This window comes from Orbilia oligospora (genome assembly GCF_000225545.1).
Source record: "Orbilia oligospora ATCC 24927 unplaced genomic scaffold scaffold00054, whole genome shotgun sequence".
NCBI lineage: Eukaryota > Fungi > Ascomycota > Orbiliomycetes > Orbiliales > Orbiliaceae > Orbilia > Orbilia oligospora.
Window position 1 is genome coordinate 824,699 of NW_011645611.1, and position 23,493 is coordinate 848,191.

Genomic DNA, 23,493 nt, shown 5'->3' on the forward strand with positions numbered 1-23,493 from the left:
AAATTAAAAGGTTCCCCGTCACAAAGCACGCCTTGACACTTGCTGTTAAAAGAATTCAGTTAAAATACACGCAACGACCTCAATTGATCAAGGACTCCTACACCTATATTTATACAGCCTCTGATTGAAGTGCGTTTGCGATTTTCCAAGGTACCAGGTTAATATCTATGGTTGAAATCTCTCGTCCGACAGCCTCGATTCAGTCAACATTCAAACCTGGATACTAGCATATGTATGAGAAACCATGTTTCGCGACCAGAAAAGCACTGTTTCGTGGCGGTATTCCTGCATCCTGCTCACATGCGATGTTTATCTTTTTGCAAACACTGAGTAAACCATCTATGGTTTCCAGGTTTAACCTAGTAAGTTTTGATCGACAGGTTCGAGGAGGGACGCAGAAAGAAACGGTGTGATTGCTGCCTTGAGGCTCCCAAGCAAAATCATCTACATGATAGCCCTTCGGAGGAAGCCTCTCCTCAAGCTTATCCCGATTTGTGATGTAACACTGGTGGAGAAAAAAATCTACGTAGTAACGGTACCGAGGGGATTCTCGGCTGGGATATATTTTCTGGGGTAGCGAAATTGAAAACGGGGGCACCCACGTCATAAAGCCTGGGTATTGCCATCGTGAAGCTTGTTTGCAAGCCACACCCGTTCACAAGCAGGGTATCATTTCGAATATTTCGTTGCGAATTTCTCGGCTTCTATTTCAAACTAAATCAAAGCTTCTAATTGGCGGGACTTCTGGCTCCGAGAGATTCAAAAAGACCTTCAATATAGACTGAATACGCCGCCTATATTTTTCATTTATTTATTTTCTCAAAAAATAAATTGTTTTTGCTTCTTTGCTCTAATTCTCACTCTCTATGCATATATGGCGCGCTGTTGTTGACTTGCGCGGCTTATGTCATTGCCGTGGCCTTTCGACTTGTAACTTTCAAACAAGGTTTTCGGCTTCGTAACGATATCCACATTAGAGATCTTGCTTTGGAAGTAATTCCTGAAGCATGAACATAAACCCCTCGCACTAGTATCTTTGACCTGAGATTGCACCTACCTACTCGACTCTTATTAACTTATCAGTTTGCCCAAATTCTGTATTTCAACCACTGTTGCCGCGCCGGCTGTCAGCAGCTGTAGATACGAGCCATGCACTTAAGTACTTAAGTACTTACTTAATTTACTACCCGTCTTTCGACCGTCGTACGTACTTTCAACCTGAGTGTCAACATCACAATCGTAGGATATCACTTTTTAGAATTGATAGCCCCAGTCTATCGGGTCGGGGCTACTTATACCCGGTCATCATGGAAGTACTGCCTCCGAGTGAGCTGCATGCATGCATATCAGCGCTGATAACACTTAATTGTCCCTGCCCTTTCCTACGCCTGGTCTCGAGGCTAAACTGTTGCTGGGTACTCAACTAAGCGATGAAATCCAGGGCACGTCTCTCCGAGATATAAATTTGAGACTATGCAGCTACATTCAAGCCATCGGACTCTACGTTCTCAATCTACTCAACAGGGTCAGCGCAGATGTCCAGATCTGTGCATGCATTCCAGCTACCCAAGTCTTGTTTCGGATTTAATTTTATAAGTTTGATAACAAAAACCACCCGTCCATCTTGCCATTTTCTCCAAGCCACCCCTCGAAGTAGTGATACTTCGATTTCTGTTGGAAGTACATTGCATAAGCTGCTGGTTGAAAATACATGTTCGCGAACCACATATGTACATGTGACTCTATATCGATACACATATGATCATACCTAGTCTCGTATTTGCCATATCCCCAAGATTCAAGGCCATAGGCTATAAGATACATCTATATGATAAGGTTTAATTCAATGGCGCTATATATAATTAATATAATGACAGCTATATATAAAGACCTAGGGAATATTCTTCGAATCTTCTCGAATGATATCGTAGCACTGTATTCTATACTAAGCTAAGCACATGTAAGTTGCCAAGCCCTATAGCCTAGGTCTCTTCTTTTCCCAAGCTTGTATCAGGGCTTTGATGGCTCCGTAGGTTTGATCAATTGGCTGTATACGTATGTTACAATATGTAGTATGTACTGGTAACACATTCATTTTGGTGTGCTCAGCAACGTCTTGGGACTAGACCAGTATGTAGTATGTATATGCTACAAGCCTACGTAGTGCCTGAGCTACGTAGGCCTAGTATCCCTATATAGTAGCTGGCTTAACTAAGCTTCATGTTCCACGCCGCTTCCAAGCTGGTAACACGAAGCCTTTCAACTTGTGTTACCACCTCGAAAACTGGAGGGAGCAAACATTTCCTTTTTTGGCTTGCAGCTTGGCAGACAAACATACTACTTCGGGCACAACACGCTATCAACAACAAAAGGCTGTGTTGGGCCGTGGGGGATTTCTGTATCAGAATACCTAAGTACCTAACAGCCTACGAAAATCTCATATGATCATAGCCAAAGCTTACGGGATATAGTTTGGTTACGGGACTTATCTGCCGCCGCCGTTGAACGTTGATAGGCTATGAGATATCGAGATGCGCATCGATGCGCGGGAATTTGAACCGTGCAACACAAAGAATGTCGTTTAGATTATCTAGCATACGTGCATACGAGATGAATGGGCAATTGGATGTTCTTGATAGAAGTCTGAACCTGAAAGATTGAACTTTGATCAGGTAGAAATGTCCGTATTATATACAATACCAGCAATGAATCTCTACGGCCGGCTCTTGTTTAAGAAGACTGTTGTAATTAAGTGCGGGATTTAGCCGTATTCCTCGACGGCACGAGATTGGGACTACCACAGTCAACACAAAATCTCCCATTCCACCTCCCATTATTGGCAGGTGCTTAACAAGCACACCTTGAAGAGTTAGGAAGTCGCGGATCAAATTAACCAAGACGGCCACCAACCCATGCTAAGCCTAGCCAAGGACGATCAAGCTTTAACAGCAAGTCTTGATTGATCTGTAACCGGGGTTATAATATTAATATTTGATTTTCGTCATTCTGCGATTGCAAGCTCTGATAACGCACATCTATGCCCCCTCAGGTATCTGGATTTTTCAATGGTGGGATTTCATGGAATTTACATATTAAAACGGGATAATCAATAGGCTGCATTCTTTGACCCACGCGTCTCACGCCTAGCATGCATTATCAGAATTAGGTAGGTCCATCCTCCTGTCATTACCCATCACAAGCTAGCTCTTGACCATCGGTGAGGGGTCAGTGTAGTGCTTCGAAGCTTCCATCAATGCAATTATTGTATTATTCAACCATTACAAAATATTAAGGCGTGTGATCAACTTGATCATTGACTCCGCGATGATGGACAAATGAAGAAGAAACACTCTATTCCAACTCCCTAATTAAGTGTTAGACCTGTACGCGATACGATAGGAGAGAGGAATGTGGCATAACCAACCCCCACAAAATCAACATGGCCTTCCAGGCAGCGGTTGAGCGGGGAATGCATCGATCTATAAATTGGATATAATTTCCCTTCCTTCTTCGCCTCTGAATTGTAATTTTTTATAATTTAGGGTGGAAGATCTGACCGACTCGTAACTGTACTACATCACCTACAATGCATATCTCCAAGCTTCTCCTCCTTTTCCCGGCTTTGTTGGCCAGTATTTCCGATGCCCACCCTCTCGCCCCGTATAAAACCTTCGAGGTCCTCCCTTCTGCTCCCAATGGCTGGGAGGCGGTCTCTGAAAAAGCTGTAGATCTTTCTACTCCCATCAAACTACGCATTCATTTGGCCCAGCAGAATGTCCCTCAGTTCGAAAAGGCTTTAATTGACATGAGCACTCCGGGACACCCCTCTTACGGCAATCACATGAGCCAGGCACAAATTGACGACATATTACGCCCACACGAAGACACAGCTGCCGCTGTCAGAAGTTGGCTAGAATCGAAAGGGTTCGAGAAAGATCTGAGCTTTAAAAATGACTGGATCGTTGTTTCTACAACCATTGGGAAGGCTGAGTCACTACTTGACGCGAAATACAAAGTCTTTCGAAACTCGGAAACTGGAAAGAATGTTGTTCGCACACTCTCCTACAGTGTTCCCCGTAACCTACACTCAAGTGTCACATTGATCCAACCAACTACTTTGTTCGGAAGCACAAGCGCTATGAAGAGTACCATATTAAAAGTCGAGGATCCCAGCGTTCTCAAAACAACTTTCCTTTCAAAGCCAAAGCTCGAAGGCATTGATGCAGCTTGTCAAAGCAGCATCACACCCGACTGTTTGGCGAACCTCTATAAGTACAAAGATTATAAACCTACTTTGACAAATAATAAGCTTGGTGTCAACGGTTTCCTCGAACAATACGCTCAAAACGATGATTTGGCAAAGTTCTTGGCAAAATATTTCCCAAGTTCGAAGAACGTCACGTTCACCTGCACCCCCATCAATGACGGCAAATGTACTCAACATCCAAGTGAGGATTTTACTGAAGCAAATTTGGACATCCAATACACGGTCGGCGCTAGCAATCCCATCCCTAACATTTATTACTCTACCGCCGGAAGACCACCAGTTGTCGATCTTGACCCCAATACCAACGAACCCTATCTTGAGTGGCTCGAGTATATGCTGAATCTCTCTGATGAGCAACTGCCTCAAACCATCACAACTTCGTACGGCGATAATGAACATACTGTTCCACAGTCCTATGCCATCAAAGTTTGTAATATGATCGGCCAGCTTGGAGCTCGAGGTGTTAGCGTTCTCTTCAGTTCTGGTGACTCTGGCCCAGGTGATGACTGTACTGGAAAGGACGGCAAGAAGAGATTTGTTCCAACTTTCCCGGCCACCTGCCCCTTTGTTACTTCTGTTGGCGGAACCGTTGGAGTCCAACCAGAGAAAGCCGTATCCTTCAGCTCTGGCGGCTTCTCAAACTACTTCTCACGTCCAGATTACCAGGAATCAGCCGTGAGCAACTACCTATCATCTCAAACCGATGCAACGACTTTTAAAAACTACTACAATGCATCAGGAAGAGCCTTCCCAGACATTTCAGCTCAAGGATCTCGATTCCACGTCTTTGTCCGCGGGTATGATCAGCTCGTCTCAGGAACTTCCGCTAGTTCTCCAGCTTTCGCCGCTGTCATCTCCCTTGTAAATAATGATAGGATCAGCGGAGGCAAGAAGCCATTGGGTTTCCTCAACCCATGGCTATATACAATCGCGACCGAAAAGAAAGGAATCGTCGATATTACATCCGGGGCTAGCAGGGGATGCTCTGGAAGCATTTCTGGTGCCGGTTGGAAGGCGACGACGGGGTGGGACCCCGTCACAGGCCTCGGTACCCCAGATTTCAGTGTGCTTAAGGATTTGTGAAGCATCTAAAATTGCTTTTATATACCCTAAACGTTAAATTCGTTTTTATACCCCTTGAACAGATAATTTTATTTTAGATTTCATGTTTAGATACCCGACCACATATTTGCTAGCTAAGATTATAAAATGATAATCTAAAAACCAAGACAACTTGAACTAAGATTATAGAGTTGTTAAAAGTGCGATATCCTTAGCACGTTAGTTTTAAGAATCTACTCGGAAGTCGATAAAATCAACAGTATAAGATACAAAAGTTTTTTTAGACAGCCATTCCGATATCTGGTTCCGTCTCAGAGGACCCTAGATCTGCGGCCTCGATATAGCTATCCCGGCTACTCCTCCGAATATAACCTTCTCGGCCAGATCTTCTTGTAGAATTATCCCGACTAGGCCTTCCTCTAGAGATATCCCGACGAGGTCTTCCGATAGTGTTATCCCATCCAGGCTCTATAAAGCTATCCCGACGAGACTCTCTTATGGAATCACTCTGATCGAACCTCCTTGCAGAGCTGTTCCGGTTAGGTCTTTCTATATGGTTATCCCGACTTGGTCTTTCCATAGAATGATTCCGACTAGGTCTTTCTATAAAGTGATCCTGGTCAGGCCTCTCTGTAGAATGATTCCGACTAGGTCTTTCTATAGAATGATTCCGACTAGGTCTTTCTATAAAGTGATCCTGGCCAGGCCTCTCTGTAGAATGATTGCGACTAGGTCTTTCTATAGAGTGATTCCGACTGGGTGTTGCTATAGAATGGCCCTGGCCAGGCCTTTCTATAGAATTATTGCGACTAGGCCTTTCTATAGAATTATTGCGACTAGGCCTTTCTATGGGATAATCCCGGCTCGGTCCTCTCATAGAACCATCTTGACTAGACCTTCTAACAGAGTTATCCCGTCTAACAGAGTTGTTTTGGTTAGTTCCCCTTGTAGAACCGTCGCGACTGGGCTCTCTTATGGAGTTATCTCGAGATCTACGAGATCCCCCACTAGAGCCGTTCAGGAGAGATCTTTGTTCATTCATACTCGTAGACCCCGTTCCTACCTCAGACTCCTCGTCCATATTCCTCTGACTTCCTATCCCATATATCCTCCTCAGTTCTGCCTTTCTCTTCTTTGCTCCTTTTACTCTGGCCTTTTGGATCGCTTCCTGGTGCTCCTTGTCGAAAATAAACTGAACCATTTCAAGAGGAACGTCCTGAGTTTCCGGAAAGAAAAACCAAACCACAATCATAAAGAAGGCGAGAATACCAATGTTGACCAAATAGTACCTCCATGTCATCGACTTTATTCCTACGGCGGCTATAAACTCTATAATGTAAATCAGCATACGTAGTTTATACCCGGCAAATCTATCAAGTTTCATATTCAGGGAGTCATTTTGCCTAGGCACTAGTAGCCTGTAAGGGGTCTTCGAGGAACTTACGTTGAAAAGTGCCGAATAACATCACCGAGCACCAGTTCACAGCGAGTCCAATCGAGCGCCATCGATACGGAAGAACCTCAACAACATACCCAACCTGCAATGGGGTATATGAAACATCGTAGATCGCCCAGTAAAAAAAAACAAACACCATGAGGCACAAGCCCTGAATTCGAGTTTGTTCTCCCGTCGAGCCGCTTACAGAACTCACTTGTGACAGAACCCCAGCGATACCAGCGATAGGTATCATCATTCCGAATGTTGTCGTTAACCAAAGAGTGCGGCGTCTAATCCAGAGACTCAAAAATGCACCCACAGTAGCCCAAATAAGATTCCAAACTTGTAAACCTATATTTATAATCGCTGCCTCGGTTTGATTTCGAAAACCAAGTGAGTTGAAAGTCGGGTAAAGATACCAGCCAACGACACCTACAATTTTGTAAGCTAGATTTCAATATACAAGTTTAGGATAGAACAAAAGGATGAGAACATTTTATACATACCATTTCCCGCCCATTGAATCATGGCACCGACGAACACGGCTATAAAAAACCTTTTCAAGTTTTTGGAACCTTTGAAAATTTCGCGGTATCTAACTTTTTGCTTGTGCATTCCCTCATATTTGTAATGCGCCAATTCACCAAGGTCCTCATCACCACGTTCCAGACGTGCATGGTACTCTTCACTTCGGAGGACTACTTTAATGCTTTCTATCTCCTGTAAAACTGCCAGTTTATCGGCTGAAATTTCTCTCCTCATCAAAGTCTCCCCTTGCCTCCCCCCCGCACCTTCTTCCCGCGTATTTGGTTCTTCCCTCTCTTCCCGTTCCACTTGTTTAGAAGTTGAAAATAAGCCCTTCCAAATGCGTTTGTACCACCTATCCGTCGAAACTTCGCTATCTACAAAGTCATCATCCTCACCATGATATCTTGCGACTACACGCAAGGCCTCATGGTTTTTTAATATGGAACATAAATACCTCGGACTTTCGGGGATACCGGGGTATATGGCGAAAAGGAGCTGAAGAAACGGAAAAAGTCCCTGTATAACACAAGGTACCCTCCACCCCCATATACTATCCATTCGGTAGCGTGCAGCAGCATATGTGACTATAGCTGAGATGACCGATCCCAAGTACCAAAATGCATTATAATAAATACCAACGAAGTCGCGGTGTCGGGGAATAGCGATTTCAAGGGCTAGTGTTGGTGCAGCTACTTGGCATACCCCTATCCCCGCTCCAAGAGCTACACGTGTAACGCTCACGCAAGTATAATTGGAGCAGACCAAACCTTGCATGAGTGCTGCAGCGATCATGATACCTGAGCCAAGCAGAAGGGCTGCTCGCCGGCCCTGCTTATCGCTGAACAATGCCGCTGGAAGCAATGAGCAAATAGCACCGATCGGTAGGTAGGTGATTAGTAAAAAGGTACGCATGGCAAAATGATCTGAGACCTTAGCTAGGCTTCGAACTGTGAATTTGTTAGTAGAGTTCAAATGCGGAAAAATCAAAAGCGTAGAATAATGTATCTAGTTAGGTGCAAGACGGGTGTATTTGACTTACAAGAATCAATGTTTAAAAGCCCTCCAATTACACTACTACAATACCCATTACCTACTGCGGAGAGATATAGAGTCCCAATGGTAAGGTTCAGCTTTCGAAGACCGGGTTCCTTCCACCACGGTTTCTGATATGTATTCCTGATGCCCTCATATTGACCTGAAGCTGGGTGGGTTATTAGATCCCTATATGTCACATATTGCGGCATCTCGAAATCGGGGTTGGTACCGTTCAAAATTTCAGAGGCTTCGGTCTGTGCTACCACAGTATCGTCGTTGGATACACTCCGGGTGCGTCCTCGTTCTCGGGAAGAATGTCTCGAATGGGAAGACCGCCTTGAATGAGATGAATGCCTAGGACGAGATGAATGCCTCGAGCGAGACTCTGCGATATTATCAGATGTAGACCCTGCACCCAACCCAAAGTCAAATTGGCCTCTGGAGCCAGAGTTTTGCTCTACAATATCGGCGGCAGCTATAGCCTCAATTGTTATTCTCTCCTCGGCTCGGCGTCTAGCTGTATAACTAGACTGCCCGTTGCAATAACAAGGGCCTGGGGGGCATTCGCAACTTTGACTCTCCGCAACCCCCCTCGTGTTGTAATCCGTAGACGATGTGTCAAACGTTCCAGGCAGTCTCGAGCCCGTACCGAATAAATTCTGGTTGCGAGACTGCATCTCGGGTCCATTTCTTCTTCTGACATTAGATCCACCTGTTGCCATTGTGGTCGAAAAGTGGGCACCGGTGCCTCAAAAAAAAATTTAGATATGGCGTACGGGAATGTAGCGGCATACGCATAAATCCTCCCCGATGTGGGGGCTCATTTTATTAAATAGATACTGGGAATTGGGCTATGGTGGCCGTCCAGCGTAAGTATGATTCACATCAATAGATATTCATACCTGCAGAGTAGAATCAACAGGCCGATCACAAATTAAGGTTGTAACTATAGAACGACGAATAATTACGTAAAGCAAAGGGAATAGTCGGGTTATCTCAAAAGTCTTTCGGATTTTCGTTTGTATATTTGATGATTTCCTATGCCCTCAGAGCACTAGTCTCTAGCGATCTGTATAAGCGATCTCGCGCGATCAATCTCGTGGCACTCAAGTCATATATATATATACGAATATCATGCTCATGATCATAGCTTATAGTATAAACCGTCTGGAAATGATCAGTTCCACGATCCATAATCCATGTCATGGCGGATCTGCTCTTGTAAGTACCTGGAGTGGTAGTTTGATTTGGCTCGGATAGTGACACTTCGCTCATGAGAATGATTGTACATAGTATTGTCGAAGGATTCGAACTGTAACTCGCGTTTGCATGATCTTGTATACGTACAACATTACAACGCAAATCCCAGCATCACGTTGTTGTATTCTTTGTGTTGTTCTGCGATCGGCTGGCTGGACCGGCGAGCTCTGGTCTCGTTGCGAGCTCCAAATCACATATTTATTTAGAAGGGTATTGAATAGCGGCTATCGGGAAATCCTATGATAAAGAGGCAGCAGTAAATTCGGGTATTTACCAGGGATTTCGGAAACCTTTCGGAATCATAGCGACGAAATTTCTAAATTAGCTGTCTTGGATTTCAAAACACCCTTCGTCAAACCAAGACATTTGAGGGCAGTGAGTGTTGGATATCGTGTTTCGAGAACTTGAACAGCCAACAGCGAGTTTTAATGGAAAATACACGTAAACGTAAGATACTAGTTAGAGTGTTATAATATTAATATTAATTTATTATTAGCGTATATTGCCGTATATGTAAATTGTAAGAGAGGTTTTTTTAGGGGGGGATCAAGGAGGGAAACAAAACACCATCTAACGCCAAATATATGTAAAATACATGAATGAATATGATTGAAAGTGTCGCAAATTTACAGCAGGGAAAATATCATCTTGCTTAAGGGTATCAATGAAGCCGAGAATGCCCTCAGCACTCGGCCGTGAGAAGTGAAAAAGGAAAGAAGAGAGAGTAGGGATTGAGCGTCGAAACGGAGAGCCCATGGCAGTCTACAATAAATTGACAGAACCGGAAGTCGCCACCCATAAAAAGTGTGAGCGAATATCATATTCGGTCTCTCCATATATAGCTAGACCCTTCTGAGAATCTCCTCCACCAAGCAGTAATCCCTAATGAAACTGTGCAGTAAAAAACGCTGAAAACAAAAGTCGTTGGTAGGTCGTAAGGTCATACCCAGTGGGGCCATTTCGTAGATCGCCGACCATTTGAGTAATGGGGAGAATCTGAAAGTTTTACATCTTTCCAGTTTTCGCTGCCCGATGTGAGTGGGGTCACAGAATCGGCATCTCTTTCTTTAAACGCTGTCGTGACGAACTCGAGTGGTGCTGGCGCTTCAGCTCCGGTGCGGCGTTTCCTGCGAGCGGCAGATCGTCGCTTTTTATGTAAATCTGACTCTAGATCTCCAACGGCTCTGACATTTGTTTTGGTAAACAATGGTCGAAGCGCAGGGACCGATGCGCAGACTATTCCGAGTGTGCATTCTAATGCGCTAGCAATGTATAGCCCAATACTATCCCCTGTTGCTCGCAATACTTCAGTTAGTTGGATTAAGATTAGTATCTAGAGTGGGGGAATGCATACAAGTCCAGTCATATGGGCTATCGTGGAACACGAGTTTTGTGAAATAAATCCTGATGACTCCGGCGAAACATACACTAAGTGCCATGATTTAGCGATTTCCAACAACTACTGAAAATGATGCGAGGAGTACCTACATTGCGCCTAAGGCGAAGCATGAAACCACAATCCATTTGCCCCTCCTATCAACCCTGGTTAAGCCGCATATCTCTCCTAGAGGTACAATCACACAGTAGAAATCGGTCACACTGTTTATGATTGCCGTAGCGAGATGGGCCGGGTAGGTTGGGTAACAATGGCCTTCCATGTTGTAAATCCAAAAGTGTTCGATAGGGTGGCACTGAAATATTGCTGCAACAAGGGTGGCCAACATGGCAAGAACCGTGATAGCCATGCCTGCATATATCAAACGGTGAAGGTGAACCGATACGACGCCGAGAGGAAATAGTCGTAGGTAGAAAGTTAAAATCGAGAGTTTGGTCAAGTTAATGCTAACGGTAAATACAATCTCCATCGAGAATGCAAGCTGATACCCAGTTAGCTGCATAATTCAAACGGTGAAATAGCATTCCGAACGTATAGACATACCTTGCGAGCAGGTTCAAGAAATTTATCGGCTAGGGGAGCAAAGTCCCAGAGATGGATACCCTAGAAGCAAATGTAGATGTTAGAAAGGCTTTTAAGATAGAAAATATATAGTAGGTGCAGATTCTTTTCATGCCCATCCAAAGCTAGTTGACAAACATTGTAAAATGATCAAAACTGCCGTTAGAAACTATAATAAACGTCAGCCGATTTGCGTTAAAACAAAATACCAGCATAAAATAAATGAAGAGGTCCAATTCTCTAACCGTTGAAGTTATAATCAACCAATCCTCCCTTCCAAGTCCATGCTTTGTATACATCCTCTTGGCATATATTCGTAAGCCAACAATGAAAATTGTAATTGATAAAAGTGGTATCTCCCATGCTACTAGTTTCCACCCTTGATTCTCTGGATTTATTGTGTTTGCCGGGGGCCATGCCTGCACGACCGCCGGTGGGGCGAGAACTATTGTCGAAGTTGGTCCTATCATTTGTATCGTCTTCGTGAATTCGCCTTTGTCGAAAGTTGAAATCTTTAATTATCGTCCATCGCAAATTCGGAACAAAACCACCAAGTGCTTCGCAAGACAGGTGGGAATTGCAATGGTTTTAAGCAATAGGAAAGTTATTGCGCCAAGGCAGATTCATGCAGCGGTTGCCTATCAATTGGTCGCACTCGAATTAGAACTAGAAGAAATAAGGGCTTCTTTCGTTAAAGACATGCCCAGACGGCGTTGTTCTATCATGATTCAGACACTATGGGGATTATCCAACTCCCCTCACCCAAATTCCATTCATTGGAGTTTGGATCTGCAGAGAATTTCCTGCAGAGCGACGGATATGGCTACGCGCGTATCAAGCCAGCGACGTAACAGCGATGTCTATTCTCCTAACATTGGGCTGCAGCAAGTCGTAGGCTCTTTGCATCGTGATACTACACAGGGTCTTGCTGCGGTCCAGGTACGTAGCAAGCTAGGGGAATATCTGTACCCTCAGAACTGGCTTGGCTATTTTTGGTCCGACTTCGAGCAACCGAACCTGCCCAAAATCGCCTAGACGAATGTGGCCGCGACCGCCAGTTTCAGGTGTCATGGCTCCGAGCCTGGCGGGATTCTGATAATTCGCCTGGACTATGCTTTTTCATGCGCAACGGGAAATTATTCAACTTCATGCGCAACACACAATGGGGCTTGGAGAAATTCTCGTGAGTTCCTTGAATAGTCCACGGCATTCGGTACCCTTCCACTGCCATAAGAAACATTAGCGGTTGGACGCCGCGTGATTTAGTCTGGATCGATATCGAAGCTGGTAAGCCGCGGCAAGTCTTATCTTGCTTTGAATATAAACAAATTAGTCCGAGAACTTTTATTCTGGATCCTGAGTTAAGCTTTTTCAGGCTACAGGTACACCAGGCCACGAGTTACTAGGATCCGTACTTACAAAGTTAGACTAACGGAAATTTGTCTTCAATCTAGCTGTGGAGCCTCGCGAAAATCAGCAACTGCCTCCAATCTTGAAAGGCAGTTTACGTAGACACGCAACTCTCCGGCCGGCACACACTAGTCTAGAGGACGCTCACCTCCGCCTTGTTGACGAGACCTAGAAAAGTTAATCAGAATAGCTGCCCACTAGTTAAACTATACGGGGCTGTCCCCGCGGGGTTTTCACCCTGAGCATGAGGTCTGTTAGCGCTACGCAAAAAATACTTGAAGTTCAAACGGTACCTGCATTGTCCAGAAGATGAATCAATGCCAAGGAGACGCACTCTGTGTTTCAGGTCAATGCAGTTCGTATCCGCCTAAGATCTCGGGATGTTTAGGTGCTGAGGGTATCTATCGCCCCACTATCAGTTCACGAAATCAATTCTACACGAGCAGGAATTCATGAAAATGAAGTGATAATCATGCTAAATGCCCCCAATTTAAACGTGCAACTTACAACCTATTTGCCCAAAAGGGACAAAGGTTCGTGTAGCATTCTGGTCGATCATCTCTCGACTGGATGTGTTGCGTGGTATTTCTCCATCTCAACACGAAATACGCTCTTTACGCTCTTTATTATCACCGCCAGTCGTCGATTTGTAAATTGTAAACGTGTGAAACGATCCGGCTATATACCTCGGTTTACGTAGGATGCGGAATATTGAAGACTCGAGCATTGATTTTGGGACTCGCGCCACCAGATCCACAGAATTCTGAGCATAAATATTTGAATAGTATGAAACTTTGTTTATAAATCTAGCCAGACCGGCGGGGTATCTTGAATGAAGGTAAAGAAAAGTATATACATGAAGTAAAATGGCACTGGGCCGTTCATCATAAAGAAAGTATGAGACCGAGCTCTGAACGAAAAGAACGAAAACAAAAAAAACAAAAAAAAAGTGTTTAAGCATCTAATGTCCACCGCGGCAAGCGTTAGGAGCAAGTGTCCAGCCCGTTAGGCGGTTTGCAATGTCACTGACATAGCAAGGGGTGGCACCATTTCCATTGCTCAGGTCACCATCCGGAGCAATGCTACCGGAGTTGTATGCTCGGAAAGCCTTGTAGTAGTTGCCGTATTGATTGATCAACTGAACAAGACCATCTCCGTAAGCTGTCCCCATAGTTCCATCTACAATCATTTGCTTAATTGTTGTGACTGGACGGGATGGGTCGAAGGCAACACCATTATGGGACTGCATGAGGCCGGGGTTGGTAACGCCGTTGCTTGTGGTGGGAGCTCGGAGACAGCCAGCTGACTAGAGCTGATAGTTAGCATATTTGGAGCATTCCTCTGGGGTATGGCGTGATCGATTACATACCTCCTGCATGATTACGGCGAGAATGGCTCGCTGGTCAACCCGTGACGCGCGCGCAACCTGTTGGATGTAGGTCTTCATGTACCCGATCTGACGATTAGTGTTATCAGGGCCCCAGCCGTTCCAGCCGCAACTTTGTTTCATGAGCGGTATATTGGCTTGAAACATAGCTTCAAACGACATCCAGTTCTTTGTACTTGGGAAGTTTTCTGGTCCACCGGAATAGTAGGTGTATGAATCGGTACTATATGCAATGCCCTCGTTTGTATTGGTGTTGCCCCAGTAGGAGAGGGCCTTCGCAACCTTGATACCCAGCCCAAAGGCGGCTAGCGTCTGTCGAGGCTTGATCTCCTCTGATTTTTTGTGAAAGTGTAGGTGCGAAAGTCTCTTGGCGAGATGAGAGTATTTATGAAGAGGGAGAGCATCGCAGGTGCACAACAGCATCAAGCTGATGATGAGAAACCGAAGAATGGACAACTACAGTTCGTTATCAGCACGACTTTCTATGTCATTTACAAATAAGATACCCATTCTACGTACGATAGAGGACGACATGTTGATTTGGATTTTGAATTTTATCGGGATAAAAAAGACGTATATAGCTAGATATCAAACCTAGACGGTTATAACGTTTATCAAGTGCTGTATATAAAAAAAAAGGAATGTGGTCGCTCCAAGGCGAAAATGATAAGAAACTATGAAAGTTGAAAGGAATGTAATTGGAGAAATCTCCTACTTTGACGACAATACGCTGAACGATCCTCGAGAAGTTCGAGGGAAGGCATCGTGACTTCTTATACACCTGAAAGAATATATTCAGCCTCCTAAAGGGAGTAATTCTGCCTGACCGATGGAGCCGGGTTTGCCGTTAGCACACTGACTTCGTATCCACACCTTAACAGGGAGAAAAAAAGCGTTGCGCCGTCTTGGGCACCAGCTCAACCGATTCTGGGCTGTTTATTGGAAGACGGGTGAGATTGTAGTGGGTCTGTTGGCCCAGGACGCAAACAGGCGAGCCAATAGCTGGATTAGACTCAGCTCTTGCCACACCACCACGGGAGAGGAAAATTCCACTTTCCAGTCCCTGCCTCACGATCGGAGACGAGGGGTCAAGCCTTCAGATCAGCTTCTGGACTGTTTCGATTGTTCATTCGAGGCCCTTCCTTATTTCAGTAGAACATTCAAATTTGCATTAAATCTCCTGCTTTCGTTGAAGTTGCGAAGGGGTTTGTTCATTTTAGATCTGATCAGTGAGAGGCTCCAACAACGATGGAAGGTGGCCCGGATGCGGCCTCCAAAGAGGGGATGGGGGCCGACCCAAAATTGTGCCTGCATGAACCGCAAGGCCTCGAGGTTGCTAGTCCGCACATTTAGTGCCTAACACAGCAAACCTTTCCGTGCCATGAAATACAGGCATCTATGTGTCAGGAGTCACATCAGAATCTGCTTGTTGTCCCACCTGTTCGTGGAAAACTCCATTTTTATCCAGCTTTGCGGCCAAAGCCTCACGCAGATGCCTATACGGCGCCTAAGTTTAAAAGGCGGAACTCAACGCTAAATTTAAAAAAGTACCACATAGACATTCGGTAACAAATGCGGCACGACTACTATATCGGATTGAAGTTGTAGCAATCGATCTGGATGATGCATGTCAGATAGTGCGATGCAGCTGAAGATGGATATCGAATTCGGCGAGCTCTCCAAAGTGAACATGAACGGTATCAAATCGTCCCAGCTGCTGGGCTTGGCCGTGCGCAGTTGTGTCTGGCTGTGCTTACGTCACTTCGGACAAATCCATTGCGGGTTGTTCTATTTGTCTTTTATACGGAATATGCCCAAAAATCACTTCCCGTGCGTCGTAGATGCAAAGCTAATGCAGGGGCAACCCGATGAGACTTGCAGAAATGGTTAGATACATTCATGTATGGGGCTATTGAGAAGTTATCACAGCACAAACAGCCGAATGAAACGTTGCAATGGATGTATACGCAAGTATATTTATTCCCGGTTTCTTGGTCTTGAAATACCACAATTGCACAATTCACAGGGTCCAAGCGCTGTAGGTGATTCTTGTGAGTAGCTATTACATATAAAGAACTCCCTCGTCCTTGCAGGTAGTCTGGGACCAGCTCTTGATTAACATAAAAAATCACATATATAGCAGCATTTATTCCCAATAAAGACTGGATTTGAGCCCAGGTCTCGCGGCAATAGCTCAAGAGAGACCAGGATTACTCACCCTAAAATAGTCCAACGGGTAACCCGGCATGAGGCTAGATCGACATGGCCAACTCGGCGCCACATGCTGTTAATGACATGGCAAACCCATTTTGCATGTAGCCTCGAGGCTATTTTGCATGGTCTCGTTGATTTTGCACAATTACATGCGTGTTTCACAAAATTGGATTTTTGCGTTGGACTCTATATGAGAACACTGAAGAATTGTCGAGTTTAGTCCTTTTATGATCATACTTTGCGGAGTCGTGGGCTCGAAGCTTCCTGGTATATTGCGGATAGGAGCTTTAAGAACAGGCAGTATTATGCACGCATTGACGCATATATATAGGAAATTCACAGTTGCGGGATAAAGAGCTTAAGAGTTGACCGTGAATTCAATATATCAATACTCTGCACTTAAGAAGTTTGAACACTTCATAACATTAATATTTTGTGATCAGTAGATGGCCATGATCACAGAATAAGGCTACGAATGAATGAATGAATGTAATACGGCCTAGGCGCCTTGTGCGGGTGAGTACGAACATGCATGGTGTAAATTTATAATATAAGCCAGACATGCCGGGGCCAACTTGGAAATTTACATCTCAGAAATTTGAAATGTGCGATAAGGTTGAGACAAAATTGGGTTCTCATTCAGAGAGATATATATATATATATATCGATAAGGATAAAATAGTATTCAAATCAATAAATATCTAATGCATTGATGGATTGCAGAAGTCTTTATCTCTTAAACCATAATTAATTGCTTGGTTTACGAGATAAAGAAGTCTGGTTACGAGACTGGGATTATAGCATATCAAAAGGCTGTAATTTTATTTTGTTGGCTGGATTATCACTAAAATTTATAGCTCTAAGTGCTACGATTGCCTACATGTAGGTTGGAACTCGTTCTGCCTCAGCTGGGCCCTACGAACAAAAAAAAACCGAAGCGACAGGACTGTTGAACTTGAGTTCGTTCTAGCTCTACATATGCTGCAACCTCGGTAACGGATTCATTGACACAAGCGATCATAGCTACCTAGTACAAAACCGCGGTGGTAGAAAAACTTCAAAATATCGGACGAAGGGGGCTTGCAATTGGAGGATTTATTTTATCTCTCGCATCACAAACCTTGCTTTTCCATTTCTTGGATTCATCAATACCAAGCAAGTAACATGCCCAAAATGTATATCTCCCCCGTGTTCAGTGGGAAAACCGGTCCGGTACGCGAAAGGGCAAGTCGCAAAATTTCCAAGCGAAACGCTCATGGGCTGGAGAGCTAGCCGAACCAAACGCCTTAGCTTAAGCACGTCGAGACGTCTGGCGCACAAATCATGTTCCCTTCCCGACTCGTATACACCTCCAAATTCTATTAAGCTCGTATCGGCAAAAGCTTAATGATTTCTTAGGATAACTTTGGATAACCCTTGCCCTCCGCATCCGAATTTGGCGAATTACCTCTTTAGTGAGTATTGGCATCGGATGTATGCTCCCGAGGGATACAAGTAAAGTGAGATATGCCGGGTTCAAGGGCAATGAGATAACTTCACTTGTTCCCTGAAACTCCGTCTATACGCTGGGACAATTCGGCGGAAATTCGTCAGTATCCCCATAATTCTGGGGTCCTCCTGGCGAAATGCGCTCAAAGAACCATGGTTCGACTTCTAGCTCGAGCCCATAAAATTATTTAATAAGGGACTCGTTTCCACCGTTCTGATCCAAGTAAGACATCTGGTATTGATTTCCATATTTTGAGATCCGACAAAACTCTTCAACCATGTATACTAAGGGATTTATCTCGGGGGCCGTTATTATTGGTGCAGCAGCCGCTCAACAGACGGCTTGGGGACAATGTGGCGGTAGTGGATGGACTGGTATATACCATTTTCTAAATCCATGCATTGGGAAAAGAATTAATAGTCCTGATTAGGGCCAACGACATGCGTGAGCGGTTATACATGCACCTATTCCAATGGTAAGCATTCAAATTCATATTTCATGAGCTCCATGATTGACTAAGATCCGGATAATAGACTGGTACTCTCAGTGTCTACCAGGAGCCGCAGGGACCACGACAAAAACCACGACTACCACGACTCGAGCGGCAACCACGACTACCGCCGCATCGAATCCGACGCCTACGTTGTATCTCTGCGGTGACTCTACTATGGCTAAGAGTGGAGCTAACGACGGTTCTACTGATGGTACGTTGCGTTTAAAAGATCTCCATTTAAACCAAGGGATCAATGATGTCTCATAATTTGATATCATATAGGCTGGGGCAATCAAGTTGCCAAATATTTCACCGGAATCACAGTAAACAACCAAGCTATCGGCGGACGTAGCGCAAGAAGTTATACCCGTGAGGGTCGCTTCAACACCGTTATTGGTCTCGTCAAGGCCGGAGACTTTGTGGTTATCGAATTTGGTCACAACGATGGTGGTAGCTTGACTAGTACCGATAACGGAAGAACAGACTGCCCTGGAACGGGCTCGGAGACTTGCCCAGTCACTTATAAGTATGTCTTGCCCGCTAGCTAAGTTAACTATGAATTCAGTATATTAGAGTATATACTAACGTTGTAACATCCCGAAGTGGCGTCGCCGAAACCGTCCTTACTTTCTCCGCATATCTTGAAAAGGCAGCCAACGCCCTCAAGGCCAAAGGCGCAATCGTTATATTGTCCTCACAGACTCCTAACAACCCTTGGGAAGGCGTGACAACATTCCCAAGTACTAGCAATCCCGTTCGATTTGTTCCATATACCGAAACTTCGGCATCTAGGACTGGTACTACATATGTCAACCACTGGTTGTATTCTATGGACCTTTACAAGAGACTCGGTGCCTCTGCGACCAATGCTGTTTATCCTAAGGATCACACACATACTAGTCCTACTGGTGCTGATCATATGGCGAGGTCCTTTATCAAGGGACTGCAATGTTCTTCGAATGCTTTGAAGAATAAGATCAATGCTAGCGCTGCTAGCGTTGTGTCCGGAAGCTGCTTGTAAATGTATGAGAGAAATTCAAGTCTCTTTGTAAATACGATTAAAACTTTGTTATATAATTTATACAACCATTTGAAGCCTTATTTTAAACCACTTAATTTTCAGATAAAATATCACTCAACACCCTCCATCCCGGTTCCAGGTAAATCGTTTATAAAGATCCGATTCAGAGCTAATGTGCGCTCATTGTATAGTCGGAACGATGTGGCAATGTATGCAAGATCCTTATCTGACAGTTCATTGTGCACGTCACTGTGATAAATCTGCAAATGCTCAAGGCTCTCCGTTATGCTTGCAATTGCGTCATAATCTTCCAATCTCATCCTCCCATCTATAAGGTTTAACTGTTTAACTTTTGATTTTAGTCCTCTGTAGGGTTCAAATGGAATGTAAAGTGGATAGTGAAGTTTGTTCCTCCTCCCACCGATCGTGGCGTGGCATTCGATCTCTAGGGTTTCAAGGCTTGGAAGTAGCAAGAGAGGTGCGATGTATTTTGCCGACCAGCCACTGAGATCACTCAAAAAAAATTGATGCTCAGTATATCTGTTTTCCAGGTGTGTGACCTTCCTTAGACCTGGAAGATAATTTCCGGGTGTGCCCATATTGACATGCAACCAAAGGGCGCCTTCCTCCTCAGCCTCTGGTGGCATATGCTTTGCGAAAAAAATGTCGGTTTGGTAGAAATCGTCGGGCCGATCATCGCAGTCGTATATGTATTCTTCACCGTCGACTTCATCCTCGATATATTTGAATACTTCCTCATCCAGTCCCGGTCCAAGACTTTCCCGAATGTCTTGAGCTCCGGCCCCATTAGCAAACCAGACACGGGCAACTAGTAAGGCTTCTACACGCCCAAGTCTTAAATCCTTTAGGTTTGTGGTGAAGCAGAAAATGAAAGGAAGTAAAGCTTCCGAGTTGACTCCCTCGAGAATGGCATCGAATGTTGCAGATGATATGTAAGTCGCGAGCTCTCCGCGGTAAAACTTGATTCGCTCCCGATCCTCTCTTTTCCATTTCCATCGCTTGGTGAATGTTTCCGGGTAGTCTGCTTTACGACGGGACCAACGGACCCAGATCTCCTCAATTTGAGCGGCGATAGAGACGTCGTGTAGAAGGCTGCGGGCTAGCTTCCAGAGGCTTTGAGTCACCTCGTCGACATCAATCCAAAAATTGGTCAGTGGAACGTCCTGACCGAGAACTCTCCACCTCCTATTGACCTGTCGAATATGGATTATGTCCGCGTTGGCATCTCTCTCCGGGTATGTCCAATTGTTACCAACACAGTGGAATATATCTAGAAGGACTTCAGAGGGAAGACTGGTAATTGGTGCCATACTGTGTAAATTCTATCTTTGGCTCGGTAGGCTCCAGTACATAAGAAAGAAAACTTAATAAGGCCGCTTTTTAATAGTCAAGACTTAGTCTGGTGGACTACTTCCAGCATAGCTTTATAAATTCAACTAATTGAGGCCGGCCGGGAGGGGAAGTTGTTTCAATTTATACATCAACTTCTAACAAACGTAGGTGTTGATCACGTTGAATCACAACCTGCAGCCCCAATTTAGTTAGCTGCAAGTTTTATGGTGGAAAGCTCGAGCTCGCCCTCAGCGAACCGTCTGCGAATTCTGACTAAAACTACGCCCTCGACTATGCCTTGGGCCTGGCTTGATTACTAAAATGTAGTTTGTAGTTTGCAAGTACAGATGTAAATTGATAGAAGAGTGGAGATAACTAGCCTAGAATCTAGGCACAACTTGATTCTGACAACAAATTTAAAGAGTCATTGCGAATATTTCCAACATGGAACTGAGTGCATCAAACGTTGCTTAACTACTGAGCCAAGTTCCAGACTTATTGTTCTCCAACCATTCGGAAATTGGTGTAAGCTTGACGCCATACTTTTCAGCGTTTCCAATTTTAGGGTCGAATCCCATCTTGGAGATGATCTCGCAGGTAATATGGAATGGGTGTGTCATCAATGCTTCCTTCAATTCTTCCTCAGGCCATTGATACAAGGTGATAGGCTTTCCGCTAGCCTGAGACAACTTCTCGGCCACTTCCTGGGCAGTCAATGCTTCGGCGCCGAACTTGACTTCCTTTGTATGGAGACCTTCTGGGTCGTTCACAGCGGCCGCCGCAAATTTTCCGGCTTCTGATCCATCAGCGTACCATTGTGGAATGCTATGATCGAAGGTAGATTTTAATTGATGTTTCGTGGGAAGGTCTGGATAGATAAAAGCAACTGTCTCAGGGAGGACATGGTTCTGAATGAACGATGGTGGGCGAATGATGGTCCAATATTGGGCTCCAGAGTCCCTCACAAGCTGATCGAGTTCAAGCTTGCGATTGAAGTAGAGTTTAACCCAGTTGGTCGGTTCAAGGGATTCATGGATTGTTTTGAATCCTTCTTCGGTACCTGGATATGCCAAACTACCGTAGATGAGCTGCTTGACGCCCGCAGCTTTCACTGCATCAATGATGTTCTTGGTTTGTCTGAGGTCACTGTCTCCACCTTGAAGGTCTGGAACAGTGGTGAAAAAGACGGAGTCAATACCGGCCGAGAGGGCTTGATCGAGGGAATCTCGGTCATCAAAGTCGCCTTTGAAGACAGTGACTCCGTTGGATTTGAGAGCCTCTGCCTTAGCAGAGGTAGGGTCGCGGGATAGAGCATACAGTTGGTGTGGGCTATCTTTGAGAGCCTTTACCATACCGCCCCCCATTTTGCCAGTTGCTCCAAGGATGAGAACCTTCATTTTGGATAGTTGATTCTGTACAATAGTGTCTATAGTTTCTTTAATGTATGAGAATGCAGTGAATCTATGAATTTAGATATTGCTGCTTGTTGATGATTACTCTGTTTTCTATCACCAAGACGATAGAAACAGCAGACTTTATAGGTCTACCCGACCTCGCAGACGGAATTGAGGTCCGACGAAATATCCGCCTTGATACCAAGAAATGCGATTTTTGGACGCCATCTTGATCAATTGATCATACGGTGGCATTTGAAAATTTGTTGGAAGTCAGCAACGGTCATCAAATTGCAGGCCGGCCGAGATAATTGTGTCCATGTCGACGTAAGCGAGTTTTGTTCATTCCTCTGGGTATTCAGTTTCGTGAAACCTTACCTAATAGCTAACGCTATCCCCACGATCGTGCACGGGGCTGGATAATGGTCCGAAGTCCTCTCGAGATGTAGTTTCACCGCTTGACGACCGCAGCAACAAAATGGTCTAGAAATTCCATCGTATGAAAAGTTCTTCTAGCCAAGGAATACAATAAATCTGAGTATTAACATTTTCGAATGGAATTCTCGCTTATCCCAGGCTTGTCCACGCAAGCCCTGGTCCCCGACGTTGTACCCTTTCAGAAAACGCGTAGATGCTCAGAGTCCACAAATGCAATTCGCGGTGAAGAACTGAACATATCTTGATGAAGTACGTTGAAGATAACGTTGAAGCTAATCAGAGATCCCTTAACGAGGCCAAAAGCGAAGTCAGGGAGCTTGGGCCTCCTCTCATGGGTTGCGAGTCTTTCGTCCCGCACATGCTGGACAGGACGCTCAACACGATATGCATTTACACCTGAGCCTTGAAACAGCAAGGGGCTGCGATTGCTCGAAATGTTGGTACCAGGGATATGCCTGCAGGGAGCCAATGAACGAGGACTTCTGTATCATGATGAATGGGATATCTCCGCCCTATGGCGGTTCCGCGTGAGCGGGGTAGTTTGCACGTCACGGCACAAATTTTGCAGATTCTAAATGCGGTTGTTACCTAGACTGAAGCTGAAATAAAAAAATCTTCACTTCAAGGGTCATATGAACTCTTTAGTCGTAGACGGGGGAGCTAGTGACACTTACAGATAGTTCATAATTCGATCCATCGGGGACTCGTAATCTCGAAAGGACGTGATACATATCTAAGGCAGGCCAA

At 44.8% G+C, this 23,493-nt stretch overlaps 7 protein-coding genes across 7 annotated transcripts; 2 read left to right on the forward strand and 5 right to left on the reverse strand.

Moving 5' to 3' along the window:
- Positions 1-3,586: 3,586 nt before the first annotated feature.
- Positions 3,587-5,350, forward strand: AOL_s00054g268 (uncharacterized protein; the record flags this gene model as incomplete). The annotated part of the gene is made up of 1 exon (XM_011121584.1): positions 3,587-5,350. The coding sequence occupies one exon, from the start codon at positions 3,587-3,589 to the stop codon at positions 5,348-5,350; it is 1,764 nt and encodes a 587-aa protein (XP_011119886.1).
- An 852-nt stretch (positions 5,351-6,202) lies between these two features.
- AOL_s00054g269 (uncharacterized protein) lies at positions 6,203-9,052 on the reverse strand (the record flags this gene model as incomplete). The annotated part of the gene is made up of 6 exons (XM_011121585.1): positions 6,203-6,246; positions 6,374-6,658; positions 6,774-6,867; positions 6,982-7,199; positions 7,274-8,242; positions 8,335-9,052. The coding sequence occupies 6 exons, from the start codon at positions 9,050-9,052 to the stop codon at positions 6,203-6,205; spliced, it is 2,328 nt and encodes a 775-aa protein (XP_011119887.1).
- Positions 9,053-10,530: 1,478 nt separating this feature from the next.
- On the reverse strand, positions 10,531-11,846 carry AOL_s00054g270 (uncharacterized protein; the record flags this gene model as incomplete). Its single annotated transcript, XM_011121586.1, has 5 exons — positions 10,531-10,880; positions 10,945-11,018; positions 11,079-11,467; positions 11,530-11,589; positions 11,757-11,846. The coding sequence occupies 5 exons, from the start codon at positions 11,844-11,846 to the stop codon at positions 10,531-10,533; spliced, it is 963 nt and encodes a 320-aa protein (XP_011119888.1).
- Positions 11,847-13,918: 2,072 nt separating this feature from the next.
- AOL_s00054g271 (uncharacterized protein) lies at positions 13,919-14,878 on the reverse strand (the record flags this gene model as incomplete). The annotated part of the gene is made up of 3 exons (XM_011121587.1): positions 13,919-14,263; positions 14,327-14,800; positions 14,864-14,878. The coding sequence occupies 3 exons, from the start codon at positions 14,876-14,878 to the stop codon at positions 13,919-13,921; spliced, it is 834 nt and encodes a 277-aa protein (XP_011119889.1).
- A 3,446-nt stretch (positions 14,879-18,324) lies between these two features.
- Positions 18,325-19,561, forward strand: AOL_s00054g272 (uncharacterized protein; the record flags this gene model as incomplete). The annotated part of the gene is made up of 5 exons (XM_011121588.1): positions 18,325-18,421; positions 18,478-18,522; positions 18,581-18,751; positions 18,823-19,066; positions 19,144-19,561. The coding sequence occupies 5 exons, from the start codon at positions 18,325-18,327 to the stop codon at positions 19,559-19,561; spliced, it is 975 nt and encodes a 324-aa protein (XP_011119890.1).
- A 110-nt stretch (positions 19,562-19,671) lies between these two features.
- On the reverse strand, positions 19,672-20,892 carry AOL_s00054g273 (uncharacterized protein; the record flags this gene model as incomplete). Its single annotated transcript, XM_011121589.1, has 1 exon — positions 19,672-20,892. The coding sequence occupies one exon, from the start codon at positions 20,890-20,892 to the stop codon at positions 19,672-19,674; it is 1,221 nt and encodes a 406-aa protein (XP_011119891.1).
- Positions 20,893-21,384: 492 nt separating this feature from the next.
- AOL_s00054g274 (uncharacterized protein) lies at positions 21,385-22,311 on the reverse strand (the record flags this gene model as incomplete). Its single annotated transcript, XM_011121590.1, has 1 exon — positions 21,385-22,311. One exon carries the CDS (start codon positions 22,309-22,311, stop codon positions 21,385-21,387), a length of 927 nt encoding a protein of 308 aa, XP_011119892.1.
- Between the last annotated feature and the right edge of the window lie 1,182 nt (positions 22,312-23,493).